Source organism: Notamacropus eugenii, chromosome 5 (genome assembly GCF_028372415.1).
Source record: "Notamacropus eugenii isolate mMacEug1 chromosome 5, mMacEug1.pri_v2, whole genome shotgun sequence".
Lineage (NCBI taxonomy): Eukaryota > Metazoa > Chordata > Mammalia > Diprotodontia > Macropodidae > Notamacropus > Notamacropus eugenii.
The window spans coordinates 64,535,655-64,552,861 of record NC_092876.1 but is presented as its reverse complement, the minus strand read 5'-3'; the positions used below and the strand labels follow the sequence as shown (position 1 = coordinate 64,552,861).

Below are 17,207 nucleotides of genomic sequence, written 5' to 3'. Positions count from 1 at the left end.
GACAGAGCAGTGAGTGGTTCTTAAACTTTTGGGTCTCAGAACCCCTTTTATTCAGTCATTTTTTAGTTATGTCTGATTTTTCCTGACCCCTATCTGTATGACTGTGGGCAAGTCACTTAACTTCTCTGTGCCTCAGTTTCCCCATTTGTAAAATGGAGAGATTGTACTCTATGGTCTCCCAGATCTCCTCTAGCTCTAATCTAGTCTTCTAGCTCTGTGATCACCAGTGTCCAGAGTACCATACTGCCCTGTGCCCTGCTTATCTCACAGGGCTATCATGAAGATGAATCATAGACTTTGAGAGGTGGAAGAACAGACCAATCCATACTAACAAGGAACCCCTAGTATAGCTCTCAGGTGGCCCGTCAGCCTCTGCCTGAAGGCCAGTGGAGGGCCTTCTTGGGTCAGCCCATTCTACCTTAGGATAGCTCTAGTTATTTGTGGGGATGTTGGTCCCTCTTGGCCTTTCCCAACCCACTCTTGGGCTGATGCTCTCTCGGTGGGAGTAGGGAGCGGCAGCAACCACCTCTCAGCAGCCAGAATTCCAGCAGCCAAACCTGGCTCCCTCCCAGCCCTGTGGCCATAAGTCACGGGTGTCTCCTGAAAGATTAATACCAGAGGGGCTGTTTCTGAGGACTCGGTTGCCATAACACATTCAGAAAGATTCCTGGCTCAGGACCAAGATTGTACCCACGGCCACATGGGAGTGATTCAGGAGCCCTGGAGATGTCTTGGCCAGGTCTGGGCATAGCAGCTCCCTTTTCCATCTTTGAACTCTATGGGAAACAAAGTAGCCCTGAAGGAGCTTAACTGAAGCTCCAGTAGATTTCCAGGCAGGGAGAGAGAAGAGGGCGTTTCCCATCCTGGCAGTTGCCCCCCCTCCCCACTTGCTAGGGAGCCACAAAGAGGCAGCTGGAGGTGATGGTGCCAGGAGACCTAGGGGCTGTTCCCAGCTCAGCCACTGTTGAGACCTAGATCCATAGATAATCCACTTTCCTCCTCATCTGTAAAATGAGGTGAGCAGACAAAACCATTTCTAAGCTCATTTACAACTCTGGATTCTATAAGACATTTCCCTCCTTGGCCTTGTTTTTGTTTTGTTTTTTTTTTAATCTATAAACTAATCACAGCAATCCTGATAGATCATTTATTTGTTCATTCATTTAACAAGCATTTATTAGGCACCTACTATGTGCACAAGCACTGTGAGAGCAAAAAAAAGTCAGATAAAGCATAATTCCTGCCTTTATGGAACTAATAGTCAGGTAAGGAGATAAGGCTCTCCATCATTATACCATACTGCTCCTCTATCAACTCATTAGAGAGATACAAACAAGATGCCACAGGAAGTTTAAGGCTAAGGTTGTTACTGACCTGGGGACACCAGGGAAGGCTTCCTGGAGGTGGTGACATATAAGTCAGTCAGTCAATCTGCATTTAATAAACCCCTACTATGTACCAGCAGCTAGGTGGTACAGTGGATAGAGCACCAGACCTAGAATCAGGATGACTCATATTCCTGAGTTCAAATATGGTCTCAGACACTTACTAGCTGGGCAAATCACTTAACCCTGTTTACCTCAGTTTCCTCATCTGTAAAAATGAGCTGGAGAAGGAAATGGCAAACTACTCCAGTATCTTTGCAAAGAAAACCCCAAATGGGGTCACAAAGAATCAGACATCACTAAAAAACTACTGAGCAATCACTATTTTCCAAGCACCGTTTAACTACTGGGAATCCAAAAGAAAAAAAAAGAGGGGGGAAAAGTTAATCTCTTTTCTCAAAAGCTCACAGTCTAATTGGGTAGACAACATGCAAAAAACTATGTTCATACAAGTATTAGGATAAAAGGAAGACAATCAACAGAAGGAAAGCACTGGCATTAATGGGCATCAGGAAAGACTTTCAAGGAAGGCTGGGGAGCCCAGAGGGTAAACCAAAGTAAAAGGATGAGAGGGGCACAGAGGTAGAAGAACCAGCAGCAAGTTTCAGGGACAGAGAACATACCTGTTTGACTGGAGTACAGAATGAATGAAGGAAAGGAGGAAAGGGAGAAAAAGCTGGAAAAATGAGTGTGGTCCCAAGCTAGAGGGAGCCTAAATTGCTAAGCAAAGGACTCTGAAGTTTGTTCAGTAGGTAGTAGGGAGTCATTGAAGATTTTTGAGCAAAGGAGTGACATGACTCAACTTATTCTCAAGAAAAATTATACTAGCTGTGATATGAAGGAATAGATTGGCAGGAGAGAGCATAGAAATGTGAAGACTTGTTGGAAGCCTATTGTAATCATCATCATAATCCATTTATACAGTACCTTATAATTGCAAAATGTTTCCATGTGTCATCTCATACAGCCAGTATCAAAGGTGGGATTAGAAATAAAGTTGTGTAGATCCAACACTATTCCCAAGTGTCACTTCCCAAGAGTCCCTGGAGCTGGTAAAGAAGGTTTGTACTAGGATAGTGGCCATTGGCTGGGAAAGAAAAATAATAAAAATAAGCATTTAGAAAACCCTTTAAGGTCTTCTAAGCATCTCATATCTATATCTGTCACAACACCCCTGGGATGCAGGAACCTCACAGAATGTCATAGTCGTAGATCCAGAGAGTGAAGGGACCTCAGAAGTTGTCTAATCTAATCCACTCATTTTACAGATAAAGAAACTGAGGCTCAAGGAGGTTAAGTAATTTGTCTGAGGTCACAGAAGCAATAAATCTCAGAGGAGGATTTGAATGCCCATCCTCTAATTCAGGGTTTTTTAAGCTGGGGTCCACAGACCTCCAAGGGGTCTGTGAATAGATTTCAGGGGATCTAGGAACTTGAATGGGACAAAAATGACATCTTGACTTCTATCTACCTCTAACTGAAATTTAGTATAACCTTCAATTATGAATGGTGGCAACAAACCATGGCAGAGTTAGGTTTCACCAGACTATGAAAGACACACAAAAAGTTAAGGATCCCTGCTCTAACTGGAGCCACATTGTTGCCCCATGCAACACAACTGATCATGCTTAATTTCTCCCCTAACCCTGCCCACCCACAGCTCACCAGGAGGGCAGAGAAGTGAGGAAGGGGAAGAATTTGTTCTCTTTGACATGAGAACATGTGTCAGACACATCTGTTTGGTGAGCTACAGGGAGGTGTTGGATAGGAGGCAGTGGCAAGGTACAGGGCAGGTAGCCTAAGAATGGCATGGGGCCCAGAGCCAGAGAATGGATCTCAGTTTATGCCTCAAGTCCCCAGTACTCCTGTCTCCTTTGATACCTTCCCTTCCTCCTCCCCCTCCTTCATTCCCCATTCTATTAACTCCCCTCTTGTTGAGGTGTCTTGGACAGATTGTTAAAAATGAAACTTTTTTGAAAATCTTGCCCTTGGCTCACCTTGGATGTTTGGATTTGGATGGCTAGAAAAAAAAGGTTCATATCACGGAAATAAAGCATCCCTTCCCAGGGGCTTGCTAAGCACAGAGTCAAAAAATGTTTTGTCAGGATTATGGTTTCTTCACACCTTGGATGATTTTCCAGTTCTCTTGCAAAAGAAGACAAGAAATTGAATGTAAATTTTGGAACAGACTCTGTAGGGAGGTTACCCACAATTTAGGCAAGAATCTCAATTGTAACTGAAAATTAATGAGATTTGCTATGGGGTTTCCAAGTAAACAGAAATGTAGTTTTGAAATGTGATACTTTGAGGAATGTAAAAAAAAAAAATGCTCTTTTTAAAAAAGCATTGCTAACATTTCTGGATTACTCCCACTTCTAGAGAGGTCTCTTACAAAAAAATAAAACAGTTAACCCTAAAAACTAATCATATGGTGCCACTAAATTATTCATATCCATATCTCTAATTTTTAAAATTTAACATAAGTCAAATTTCTCCCTTTCCTACCCCCCCAATTTTTCAAAAAGCAAAGAATAATTTGAAATTTGAACCATCAAGCAAAATAAACTCCTTCAATAGTTGTATACAAAAATATGTGTCTCATCCTGCACCCTGAATCTATCATCCCTTTCTAATGGATAGAACATTTCATGATCCACCCTGGGGAATCCTTGATAGTCTTGAATAGACCAGAGTTCCTATGACTTTAAAAGGTATTCATTCTTATGGTTTTGTCCTTGTGTCTCCTGGCTCTGCTCATTTCATTTGCCATCAGTTTATAAAAGTCCTCAAAACTGATCATTTTTATAATATTGATATTCTAGAATAAATTATTCTCCATTCACATATGTCTTTGCACCTTCCTTTGAAATGATCTATTTCCCCATTTCTTCCAGCACATTTTTTTTTTGTTTAGTTGTTTCAGTCTAGTCTGACTCTTTGTGACCCCATTTAGGGTTTTCTTGGCAAAGATACTGGTGTGGTTTGCAATTTCCTTCTTTAGCTCATTTTACAGATGAGAAAACTGAGGCAAACAGGGTTAAGTGACTTGCCCAGGGTCACACAGTTTCAAGCACAGAACTCTGTGCACTATGGCACCACCTAGCTGCCACTGCGGCACAATAGTATTCCACTCCACACCACCATCTATCCAGTCGATTCTTCAATTGGTAGACATCCTCTTAGTTTCCATTTTTTTCCCACCACAAAAAAAAAAAAAAAAAAAAAGAACCATTTGCATTTGAAGGGGGTTGAGAACAGTAGAAGAAGGGTGAAGGAGGAAGCCCAATCCACAAGTTGTTTTGAGAAATAGAGAACAGTCAGACTTTGATGGTCTGGATATTTATGTATCTGATGTCTTAGTGAAATTGTCTTAGCTACCTGTTAGTAAAGGAAGTGGCACCCTCTAAATTTTACCACCTGAAATAATGCTGTCTGGTCACCATCCTAATTCCAGTTCTTATCAGCAGTTCAGTACAGTAGCTTTTTTCCTACTGTCCTGATATTTTAGACTTGATCAGCCTGGGGAAGGATCAATTCTCCACTCCCTAGTAGTAATAACACACATTTCTAACGGTATTAGGGTTTACAATGTACTTTCCTCACAACAGGCAGAGTCAAGAATTGCTAGTACTATTATCCCCATTTTACAGACGCAGAAACTGAGGCTTAGCATAGTTAAGTGACCTGTCCAAAGTCATACAAGCAGTAAATGTCAGTACTGGGAGTCCAGCCAAGGTCTTTTGTCTTCAAATCTGCTACTCTTTCCATTATACTACACCAGGGCCTCTCCAAATATGTATACCTACCCCTTCCACCCTCACTGTCAAATGGTCTTGTTTCCACAGGTACAAAAATGATGTTAAGATTGATCCCCGCCTCTTTCCTGCTGGGAAGTACATCATGAAGAATCGTTTTGGCTTGCTCACCTTGGAGATTAGGAGGTGATAGATCTTTTCTGCCTGTCTCTCTTTCCTCACCAACTCCTCAGGACTTGGCACTTTAAGTAAAACCAAGACCTCTCTTGAAAAGCCTGCTCTTAGAAAAATCCATCGAGATTAGGGTGTCTCAGGCTAGACACTGAGTAAAAGAAGCCAAACTAGGGCTCTTGCTTACAGGGTAACTCTGGACTGAGAAGAGGGAAACAAACACGTGTCCAGAGATCTCTGCATGTTTATCCCTCTTAAAGCTGTCTCAATGTCAAAAATATATTGTATCTAAATTATTGCATCCAAACCATCAAATCAAATACATTGTACCCAAAGTTGTTTTCACCAATTATCTATTTCTCCAAAGGAATAACTGTAATGTCATTTCTACAGAAACAGTTTCTTCAAGTGAGAGGTAGCATTGACAGGTAACAAGATGATGAAAGAATAAAGGTGTAACTAGGGTGGTGCAATTGGAGCTTTGTTCCTGGAATCTGAAATTTAAAGGTCCCTAATAGCACTTGAAGTCCTTCAACCACAGAAATTGTAGAAACCTCATGGTCTTCTGGGAAAACATTCCTCCTTTCCCTAAGTGAGCTTCTCTCTAGCCTAGCCCATGCCCCAGACAATGGTTTCCCCAGCATTGGCCTCATGATGTCCTAGAACAGGCTTCTTCCCCAAGAACAAGCACCCCAGGTGAGTTCTTCTCTGCGCTATCTCTTGGTGCATCTTCCCTTTTCCTCCCCCCAGTGATGCTTGACTAGCACAAGAAAGTGCTAGTTATAGCTCTGTTCAATATAAAAAATGAGGAGAACTAGCTTCCAATCTGGAAGAACGTTCAGAGTCTAGTGGGACTGATCAGGAAAAGCTTTCTCAAGAAAGAATCTTGATCTTCCTGTAGGGGACGCAAGACACAGATTGGTGGAATTCCAGGAGAGGGTATTTGGGATAGGGTGGGGTAGGATGTGATTGGGAGCTGGGTTCCAAACCTGGTTGTTCTTTAGTGACCATTAGTAAATCACAGAACTCTTGGCCCAAGTTTCCTCATTTGTAAAATGAGGGGTTGTGTCAAGATGATCTCAAAGGTTTGCCCCAGATCAAAGAATCTGTGATATTCTAATTCATCCACTGTCCAGGCCCAGGATGAGGGATGGGTGTGGTGAACTTATATTGAACACATTTTAGAAACAAAACTAAGCTTTTAAGTCCAGGTTCAATTTCCCTTGGAGACCCAAAGGGCAACAACTGAGATCCCATGCACCTATTACCATCCCCCTCAGTTTTTCCTCCCTTCCAGATGCACAGTAGAGGATTCAGCCACCTACACAGTAAAGGTGAAGAATGCCTATGGCCAAGCCTCCTCTTTTGCAAAAGTCCTTGTTCGGAGTAAGTCTTTCCCCGCACTGGCCTAATGTTAATAGAGATCCTTGCAGTGTCTGTCTGTCAATGACCAGATGTGAAAATGGGCCTGTGGCCAGATATGAGGAAGGACTTCCTTTATGCACAGGAATGGATGGTCTAGATGGGCACAGAACTTCCTTCCCTGGGGACTACAGAGTATGTTGTTATGAGTTATGTCTGATTCTTCATGACCTCATTTGCAGTTTTCTTTGCAAAGATACTGGAATGGTTTGCCCTTTCCTTTTCCAATGAGACACCATTTTATAGATGAGGAACTGAAGCAAATAGGGTTTAAGTTTATGGGTTTAAGGCAGGTCCAGAGTCACACAGCTAGTAAGTGTCTGAGGCTGGATTTGAACTCAGGTCTTCCTGCCTCTAGGCCATGTGCTCTATCCACTGTGTCACCTACCAACAGTCATAAAATCACAGGATTTAAAGCTGAAAGAAGTCTTAGAGATCAAGTCTAGCCCCCTCCAGAGAGGTAAAGGGACTTTCCCAAGGTCACATAGGTAGTAAGCAGCAGAGTTACAATTTGAGTTAATATTCCTCAGATTAGAAATTTCATATGCCTTCCTCTACACCAAGCTGAGCTCCCTCTGGAAGAATGGATTTGGTGGCAAAGGGATAGATTAATTGACTGTCAAGGACCCTCCTTGCTTTATGGACTCATGACAGTCCCTGGCAAAATCAGTAAGAGAGACAGGCTCACCAATCCCAATAGATTCACTTCAAGACTAGAGAAAGACAGTGACAAGGTAGCTAGGTGGCCCAGTGGATAGAGTCAAGAGGACCTGTGTTCAAATTTGGCCACAGACACTTTCTTGCTGTGTGACCCTGGGCAATTCATTTAACCCCAATTGCCTCCAAAAGAAGGAAGGGAGGGAAGGAGGAAGGAAGGGAGGGAGGGAGGAAGGAAGGAAGGAAGGAAGGAAGGAAGGAAGGAAGGAAGGAAGGAAGGAAGGAAGGAAGGGAGGGAGGGAGGGAGGGAAGAAGGGAGGGATTCTAGACTGTTGTTTAAAAATATTGAACTTGGTAGAATTCAGAAGGTATGAGTTTATACTAACTCACTGTGTGACCTTGGGCAACTAACTGACCTCTCTGTACCTCAACTTCTCCATCAATAAAATGAAGAATATGGATTAGGTGATCCCAGGATCCCTTCCAGCTTTAACATTCTACGTTCTAAGGACCCTTCTAGCTCTGACATTCTATATCTTAAGGTGCCTCATACTTCTAACCTTTTATGTTCTAGAATTCTGCCCTTCCCTGCCCCACTCCCTCAGACAAATTGAGCCCTTAAATGCCCTCAGTGGAACATTCACCTCCGGTCCACTAAATGGAAAAAGCAATCCCTCTAGACAATGAATCTGCTCGTCATCAACCTGGCCCCCGGATGGGTGTCCTTGGATAAAAGACTATTTCCTCACCCTGTCCAAAGGCTTCTCCTGTTCTCTCCCTGCTGTCCTATGTCCTAGCTAGAAGTTTGAGCAGTTAAGGATCCTGATTCCCAGCCCTAGCTCTTGACCCCATAGGAATCTGAGGCTGTGGTCTATTCAGAGCCCTGATCATCTTTCTTGGTTTTGCAGAATATCTGGGGAAAGAAGCTGGCTTCGATTCAGAGATATTTAAAAGTAAGGATGGGATGGGGTGGGAGGGAAGAAGAGGCTGGGAAGGGGGAAGGGGCAGCTAAGTAGAGTTGTAGACACCTTTGTCGTAAGGTCTAAGATTTTCCATATAGCTGCCTCCCATTAGAATTCAGTGTGCTTTCTTATCTATTTGTGACTTACCTGACAGAAATCTTATAGGCTGGCTTCTCACGGGTACCCAGCATGCTTCAGGACTGCCCAAACAAACCAAAGGAGTCGGGGGGGGGGGGGGGGGGGGGGGGGGAGCTGCTAAGTTACCTCTTACAAAGTGTCACATTCAATTGAACAATTCTTCATATGTTTGCTCAAGCATCTGCTAAGTGCCAGGCACAATGCTCAAGTCTGAAAACACAAAAATAAAAACACTATCATGCCTACCCTTACAAAGTTTACAGTGTCTGAGTTTCATCTATAGAAAATTTCAAACGAAATGACTTCAGTATCCTGGGACAATCGGTCCAGAAATTGATGCTTGAGTTATCCATGGCCTGGACAAGGGCAGATTAGATCCCCCTGTAGCAGTACCTCCCCCCCACCCTCCTACCCCTCTCCACCCCATCCATCCTCTGGGGCAGGCCTGAGGGTATGTGTTCTCTCTCCAGGGTTTCTTCTTGGTTCAGATGTTGAGTTCGAATCTGTACTGAGACCTGTTTTTGCCAGGGAGAAGGAGCCTTTCATCTTGGCATGTACTTTCACTAAAGATGTGCCTGATGGCCAGAGAAACATCCAGTGGTTCAGAGATGGTATGTATTTAGCACTTCCTTTCAGTTTGAGCCCATCTCTTCAGTTTTCCCAACTCACCAGCTGTAGGAATGGTTTATACCCCTTGAGGGCAGAGCCTGGGGATGGCTCCAGGAGTATACCACACCCCCAGTCTTCCAGGGAGATGCAATCCCTTCCCTCAGAAGGCTTCCAATCCAATGGGAGGAAGAAAGCCCCTGCCCTCAGGGAGTTCCAGTCTGATGGGTCAAAGGAAGGCAGTTTTCCAAGTTCTTTGATTCCAGTACAAACCAGCCAATTAAAGGACACAAATAAAGGAGATAAGAGGTCTATCACAGAGTGCTTCCCAAGGCCAGACTTCAGAATTAATAATTGAGAATTATATGTAAAGTTTGCAAAGAACTGTACATCTTTCAGCTCATTTGATCCTCTCCCAACAACCCTGTGAGGTCGGCGCTATAATTATTAATATCCCTATTTTATAGCTGAAGAATTGAAGGCTAGGAGACGTTGTCACTGAGCTAATGGCCACAGAGAGGGTGTCCAAAGTGAACCTAGGTCTTTCCGTAGTGTAGTACAGTGGGAAGAATGATGGATTGAGTTTGAATTTGAACTCTGATATGCGGGCCCTTAAGCAAGTTGCTTTATATCTCTGAGCCTCAGTTTCCTCATTTGTAAAATGAAGGATTGGCCAAGTTGACCTCTAAGGCCCTTTGGGCTCTAAATGATGATTCAGTGATCCCATGACTCGAGATTCCACATTCTTTCCACTACACTACTGCTGCCATCTCTCCACCTACTGTAAAGGATTCTAGTCACAGGAAGACTGTGGGGGAAAGGTGGCCAGGGCAGCATTAACTGACTTCCTTAAATCCTGCTCTCAGCTCTCCAGTGTGACCTTGAACCCAGTCATTTCAGGGTCCCACACTCAGTTTGCCCATCCAAATAACTGAGACAAACCTTCAGCCCTGCCTAGGGAGGAGCCCAAAGCTGCTTTGGAGAGGGCGCTAATCATCAGTACTGACTATCTTACCTAGCAGAGCCTCAGCAAAGCAGTGTGGGCCAAAGGAAGCATGAGTGCCCCTTTCTTTTGGACACTGTTCTCCTCCAGTCTGTGCTGAAGCCCCAAGGACAAGGAGAAGGCCATTCACTAACCTCCCCCCCAAGCTCTTGAGCCCAGAAAGCCAGCACCTGTCTTTTAGGGGGTGGGACATGGCCCCCAAGGAGCCCCCAGAAGCAGCTGTAAAAACAAGGCTTGGGATATTTTCAGGAACACAGAGGGCAGCCAGAATCCTGGATGCTGAGCTAAGGAATGCAGGCTGGACTGTACAGGGGTTAGTGCAGGGAGGTGCAGATCAGGGTTTGGGAGGGGAGTCTGGGCAGGTAGAGAATAATAATGAGCATAGAGGGAGAAATAGACAAGAGCCAGATTGGATTCATGAGCCTCCAGCCTCTTCCCTGAGCTTCTAACCCTTCACCCAGCCTCCATCTCTCTCATCTTTCACTGAGTCCCACCCCCTGCCAGAACCCTTGGCCCTCTCACTGAGGCCCTATCCCTTTAATGGACTGACATCTCCTTACTGAGCTCCTCAGCCTGTCACTGAGTCCCTTCTCCCTCCCTCAAGGAACACTCATCCTTTTGCTGAGCCCCTACCCCACTCCCTGAGTCTTCCATCCTCTCTCTCTGGGTCTCCCAATCAATCAATCAGGGGGTCATTAATAATAACTATCCATTATGTGCTAAGGACTGTGCTAGATCCCCAGCTCACTCACCAAACTCCCATCCCTCACTGATCCCCAGTACCACCCCCAAAGCCCCTAACTACTTCACTGAATCCTGATGCTCTCACTGAATTCCTGCCCCTCACTGAGAGCCCATGCCTTTCCTGGGCAGGACTTGGAGTCAGGAAGACCCAACTTCAAATCTTGCCTCCAATACTTACTAGATATGTGACAGGTTACCTAATACAATGAGCAAGTCATCTAATCTCTTCCAACCTCAGTTTTCTCATCTGCAAAATGGGAATGACAACAGCATCTATCTCACAGGATTATTGTAAGGATAAAATAAGAAAATATGTGTCATGCATTTTTTTAAACCTTAAAGGCTATAAATGCTAGCTATTATTATTTATAAAATGAGAGCATCGGACTCCACAACCTCTAAGATCTCTTTCAGCTCTAAAATCTATGATCCCATGATCCAGTCCTCCTCACTGTGGTCCTCTGACCACATTCTCACTGAGTCCCCATGCCCTAGGATTGGAATTACATGAAAAATCTTCTAGCACAGAGGTCCTCACTCATCTTGGCAAAGCCACAGAATAGCCCTGCCTCCTCTCTGCCTGCACTTCCCCCATGACCATGGTCACACACTGCTCCCCTACACAGCCCTCTGTTCCTGAGGCAGTGTTCTATTCAGTTCAATTCAACAAATATTTTTCAGGCACTTGCTGTGCGCTGAGCTCTGGTCTCAGGATTGGGGATACAGAGTCAGACAGGACATAGGTACAGCCCTCAATGTAATTACTATCTTAAAAAATACCCTAAGGACACCAAACCTTGATGCTATGCCCAGCCTCACTCAAGCTCTCCTTCAGAGCCTCCTCATGGTTTTGGGGACCCTGAGTTCTCAAAGACTACCAATGATGAGCATACACTGGCAGGTCCATTTCAGTCACGTTTGACTCTTTGTGACTCCATTAAGATTTTCTTGCCAAAGTTCCTGGAGTGGTTTGCCTTTTCCTTCTCCAGCTCATTTTACAGATGAGGAAACTGAGGTAAACAGGGTTAAGTGTCTTGCCCAGGATTACACAGCTAGGAAGTGTCTGAGGTCAGATTTTAATTCAGAAAGATGAGTTTTCCTGATTCCAGACCTGGCACTCTATCCATTGTGCCACTTAGCTTCCCCAGGAAGGTCTTACCTCACTGGAAAGGCCTGGAAACAGACTGGGTCTGACATTCAAGGATGAACTGAGTAGAAGGATTTATCACCAGAAGGTAGGTCACCAAGAGGTGAATACTTTTAGCTATAATAAGTCGTGAAGACCTTCTAAGCCATGGTGGGGTGGGGGTGAACTCTTTGTAGGTGGAGAGAGTACCCACATGAATTGAACCAAGGACTTTGGAAAATTTTTAAATAAGTACCCTACTCTATACTAGGCTCTTTGGAAGTGGGAGTGGTCACAGAAAGAAATTTGAATCAAAATAATGTTCTTTAACTCTTTTCAAATACTTAGAGCCATTTTCAGTCATTTCTCCTCCATTTCTTCCATCCTTTATTTGCATGTGCTATTTCAGAGTGAACAAGAGTTAATGAAAGAGAGGAGGAAAGGGGTTCTGGAATCAGGACAGACTCTAGGCCAGGGATGGGAAACCTGTGGCCTCCAGGCCATGTCCTCAAGTACGGCCCTTTGACTGAATCCAAACCTCACAGAACAAATCCCCTTCATAAAAGGATTTGTTGTGTAAAACTTGGGCTCAGTCAAGGGCCACACTTGAGGACCTAGAGGCCACATGTGGCCTACAGGTCACAGGTTCCCTATCCCTGCCCTATGGACTTTATGGACTAAGGCTTCTTTTGCTAAACCAGGAATCTCACATTAATATCTTTGAGCATGGAGATAACAAATCTTTGGCACATACAACAGTTAGGAAATGTGTGACTTTTTTCAACAAGATTATCCTGCCCCTGTGTTCAGATCACAGTGAATTTAAGGACACAGCAAGACTCAACATATAAAAGGTTGTAGGTATTAATAATAACCATAACAACTATTATATAGAGCTTTAAGGTTTATAAAGCACTTTCCCTAGGCTCCCTCATTTGATTCTGTAATAAATCTATGCAGAGGATGTCCCAAAAGCCTTAGTCTAAGTTTTTAAAGCTTACATCTTAAGCTATTAAAGCTGTTATAAAACTGCACTAAGACTTTTGGGACACCCTGTACTATACAAAAGAAAACTGACATTATTTTATCAGGTCTAAGTCTACAAGTTATAGAGTGACCTCTTGCTGGTAGTCCAGAATACAATTTTCTCAGTCCTGTTGGATTCTGGGCAAAGATCTGAGAAATTAAGTTGCTAATTTATGTATTGAAATTGTACATCATGTAAAGTATATGATAGCAACTCAGAATAATATCTACCTAGAAGTGCTTTTCACACTTCTCCATAACATCCCAGGTGAAGCCTGAAAACATTCTCTTCTTATTTATGGGTTTGCTGATTCGTTAGCCTAAGGACCTGTATTTTTCAGGATCAAAATAAAGTTATAGGCAATAGATTTGTAAAAGTTTCAGTCAAAAGAGATTTCACCCAGCAAATTCCAGTGCTTACAATTAAAGTAAAGATAATTATCCTTTATGATGCTAGGTGGAGCCAGAATACACTGAGTGCCAGACTTGGAGTCAGGAAGACACTCTTTTTGGGGGGGTTTATAATCCTGCCTCAGATACTAGTTGTGTGATCCTGGGCAAGTCATTTCACCCTGTTTGCTTCAGTTTCTTCATCTGTAAAATAAGATGGGGAAGGAAATGGCAAACCACTCCTGTATCTTTACCAAAAAAATCCCCAAATGGAGTCATGATGATTGAACATGACTGAAAAAATGACTGACTGAATTATCCTTTAAGTTAACATTAGTATGAACAAGAATTGGATTGGACTAAATATATAGAATGATACATGATAATCATTTAATATCCATCTTTAGGTTCATTCTGTTGATACAAAGTCATTTTTTAAAAAAAAAATTAATGTTTTATTTTTTCCAATTACAAGTAAAAACAATTTTTAACCCTTTTTCTTTTTTATTTTCTTTTTTCTTTCTTTCTTTCTTTTTTTTTTACAATGTGGAGTTCCAAATTCTCTCCCATCCTCCATCACCTCCTCCATCATTGAGAAGGCAAGCAATTTGATAAGGGTTATATGGAAATATGTTTTCATAGCTGCACATTTCCTACTAGCCATGTTGTGAAAAAAAAATAGACCAAGATAAACAAAGTTGTTATTTGGTTTTTTAAGTATGCTTTGGTCTGCATTCAGACTCCATCAGCCCTTTTTCTGGTGGTGGATGGCATTTTTCATCATAGGTTCTTCACAATTGTCTTAGATCTTGACACAAAGTCTTTAATATTTTTGGCCCCATTTTGCTTACCTTTCTAAATTTCCAGCCTCTATCTCTCTTTCCCACACAATGTAGTGCACACTTTTCTGTCATCTTTTCCAAATCAAACATCAGTGATACAAATGGACAATTGCAATAAAAAGTATAACAGTAGCATTGCAAGATTTTACACAGAAAATGAGAGGCAAAATAACTTTTAAACAGGGTGTAACATGAAGATACATCCCATTAGTCAAAATTCACATTTTTCAGATCCTAGTATATCTGAAAATCATATATATACAGTATATATGTTACATACAGTTATGAAGCAATATAGCATATGATTTTCTGGCAGGGATCATATCTAGTTACAGGTGTAGAAAATTTTCCATTTTCCAAGTCATATATGTTTACAATTTTTTTCAATCCAGAAAAGAATATTTCAATAAGGTGTTATAAAATTGTCCTCTAATTCTGATGGGGCAGCAAAAAGCTTTCACTTCTGTATATAGAAGGAAATCATTTATACAAAATTATGTCCAACTATATGCTTATAGTATCTATGTAGACTTTCAGCCACAATTAGCCAAAAGACAATTTTCTTTATCATCATGTAGAGGACCAGTAAAGATTCAGACTCAAATATGAACAAAGTATACACACACACATATAAGTTCTCATTTCAATTAGTTTCAGGCTTCACATCATGAAATAGTCTCACTTTCACAGAAATTATTTCTCAAAATTAGAAAATTATAAAAAATTAATTTTTCAAACAATTCTTATATTTTGTCAGAACTAGACATGCATTTTAATATTTAGATGACTTATCAGAGAAGGCACACATTTTCAAATATATACAATTGTATCATTTGAGGAAATAATTATATCATAACTTTATATTTCTGAAATTTATTATTTGTCCATATGATAACTTCTTCCATCACAACTTTTAAATGTCTGTATTGGGAACACACAGATTTAGTCTAATTTATTATTACCAGCTCATGATCACTTGACTTCTCATTTCGAAATTATAACATAAGTACATAAAGTCACAACTTTCAAAATCTTTGTCCAGGACATATATGTAATTTTCACTGATGTCAGGAAATTATGGTATGAGTCACATACACACATACACATATAAAAGTGACTGACATCCATGTTGTGTGTATGAGTTTGGTAAGAATGAAAAATTTCAGAAACAAAATATATCTTGATCACATTTTTCAAAATCCCAATTCAAAGGTAATACAATAGGTAATATAAGTAGTCATTACAAAATAATACAATAATACAATAGGTAACACAAGTAATCATTAAACAAAAATTAAGATTAATATAATCAATGTGCTATCCGCACGATGAAATTATTCTAAACAGTTTCTAGTGATGAATTACATAACTCCAGTGTTTCTGCTCCAAGACAGAGTCCTAAAGGTGCCTCACCTGTTGTGGGGAAATCACATGTAAGCAATGAAATTCAAATATTTGCACCCTACCTTATGAGCATTCTATTCTGACATTCTTCACCTTCTTTTGGCTAATATCATAAGTTTTCGATATTAGAAAGACAGATTGTCAAGTTCAGAACTTCCTTCAAACCCTGGCTGGAAATGTAGCCAATGCAGGGTTTGAGGGAGCAAGGGAATCTGGACTGTCTAATCTCCACCTCTTTGATCTCCTTTAAGACTGGCAGACCATTAACAAAAACAAAACAAAACAAAAAACCATGATGAAGCAAACACTTGTATTTTGTTTCCACAAAATACAGACTTTGCTACAAAGTTTTCTTTCTTTCCTGGGACACAAGCCAGATCATACAACTTTCTCCAGCAGACTCTCTTATCTATTAAATTTCCCTTCTTCCTTTTTTAGGCAAATTCGCAGTCCTTCACAGTTGGAAAATTTCTGAAACAATTAAATTCTGTTCTTAATAGTCTGGGAAAGTATTTCTTCCTTCCTTCAGCTAAGCACTTTTTGTCCTGTTGAGGGTTTTTTGTTAATTAGTTTATTTTATTTTTGTTTTTGCTTTGTTGTATTTTCTAAATTTTGTCAAGAAAAGGTAATATTTCCACAACTGTGCAAGGAGATGAGGCTGAAATCACATTCTGTATAGGATGGTATAGGTTAAGATGAAGAGAAGGCAATAGGAATTATGTCAGAAGTGTCCATTTCAGAACACCTGGACAATTTGCCTAAAAGAGCAGGGCTATTTTTCTTGATATTGATATATTTTAGCAATTGAGGCTACAATAATGCTATTGTTCATAAGGGTAAAATGATATTATATTAGTAAAGCATTCCACTTTATGAATCCTGGATATTATTAAACTTAATACATAGATTTAATATTTTGTTTTAAAATCTTTATCTTTTCATGTATCTTAGAAGTCTATAAAATGACAAAATTTAGGCTTCTGTCTTTTTTAAAATAATATTTTATTTTTTCCAATTGTATTTGAAACAACTTTTAACATTTTTTTTTAAGTTCTGAATTCCAAATTCTATACCTCCCTCAATCCCCTTCACCTTCTCTGAGTCAGTAAGCAAGCTGATATTAATCATTTTGTGGAAGAAAAGAAGGAAGGAAAGGAAAGGAAAGGAAAGGAAAGGAAAGGAAAGGAAAGGAAAGGAAAGGAAAGGAAAGGAAAGGAAAGGAAAGGAAAGGAAAGGAAAGGAAAGGAAAGGAAAGGAAAGGAAAGGAAAGGAAGGGAAGGGAAGGGAAGGGAAGGGAAGGGAAGGGAAGGGAAGGGAAGGGAAGGGAAGGGAAGGGAAGGGAAGGGAAGGGAAGGGAAGGAAAGGAAAGGAAAGGAAAGGAAAGGAAAGGAAAGGAAAGGAAAGGAAAGGAAAGGAAAGGAAAGGAAAGGAAAGGAAAGGAAAGGAAAGGAAAGGAAAGGAAAGGAGGAAGTGAAGAAAGAAGGCAGGGAGAAAGAAGAAATATGCTTCAGTGTGCATTTAGACACCGTCAATGCTTTCCCTGGAAGCAGATAGTATTCTTCATCATGAGTCCTTT

General features: G+C 41.3%; 1 protein-coding gene and 1 long non-coding RNA gene across 3 annotated transcripts in view; one reads left to right on the top strand and one right to left on the bottom strand.

Annotated features, from left to right (window-relative positions):
* The window catches only part of MYOM3 (myomesin 3), an 82,003-nt gene that overhangs the window by 15,062 nt on the left and 49,734 nt on the right, over nt 1-17,207 (top strand). For both annotated transcript variants that reach the window (XM_072609309.1, XM_072609308.1), the window contains exons 6-9: nt 5,231-5,326; nt 6,609-6,697; nt 8,299-8,343; nt 8,961-9,101. In XM_072609309.1, coding sequence (XP_072465410.1) covers nt 5,231-5,326; nt 6,609-6,697; nt 8,299-8,343; nt 8,961-9,101 — 371 coding nt within the window. The remainder of the gene's footprint in view (nt 1-5,230; nt 5,327-6,608; nt 6,698-8,298; nt 8,344-8,960; nt 9,102-17,207) is intronic.
* Nucleotides 14,862-17,207, bottom strand: part of LOC140504414 (uncharacterized) — a 32,493-nt gene continuing 30,147 nt past the window's right edge. Inside the window, exon 4 of the long non-coding RNA XR_011967096.1 lies at nt 14,862-15,640. This is a non-coding gene — a long non-coding RNA (uncharacterized lncRNA). The remainder of the gene's footprint in view (nt 15,641-17,207) is intronic.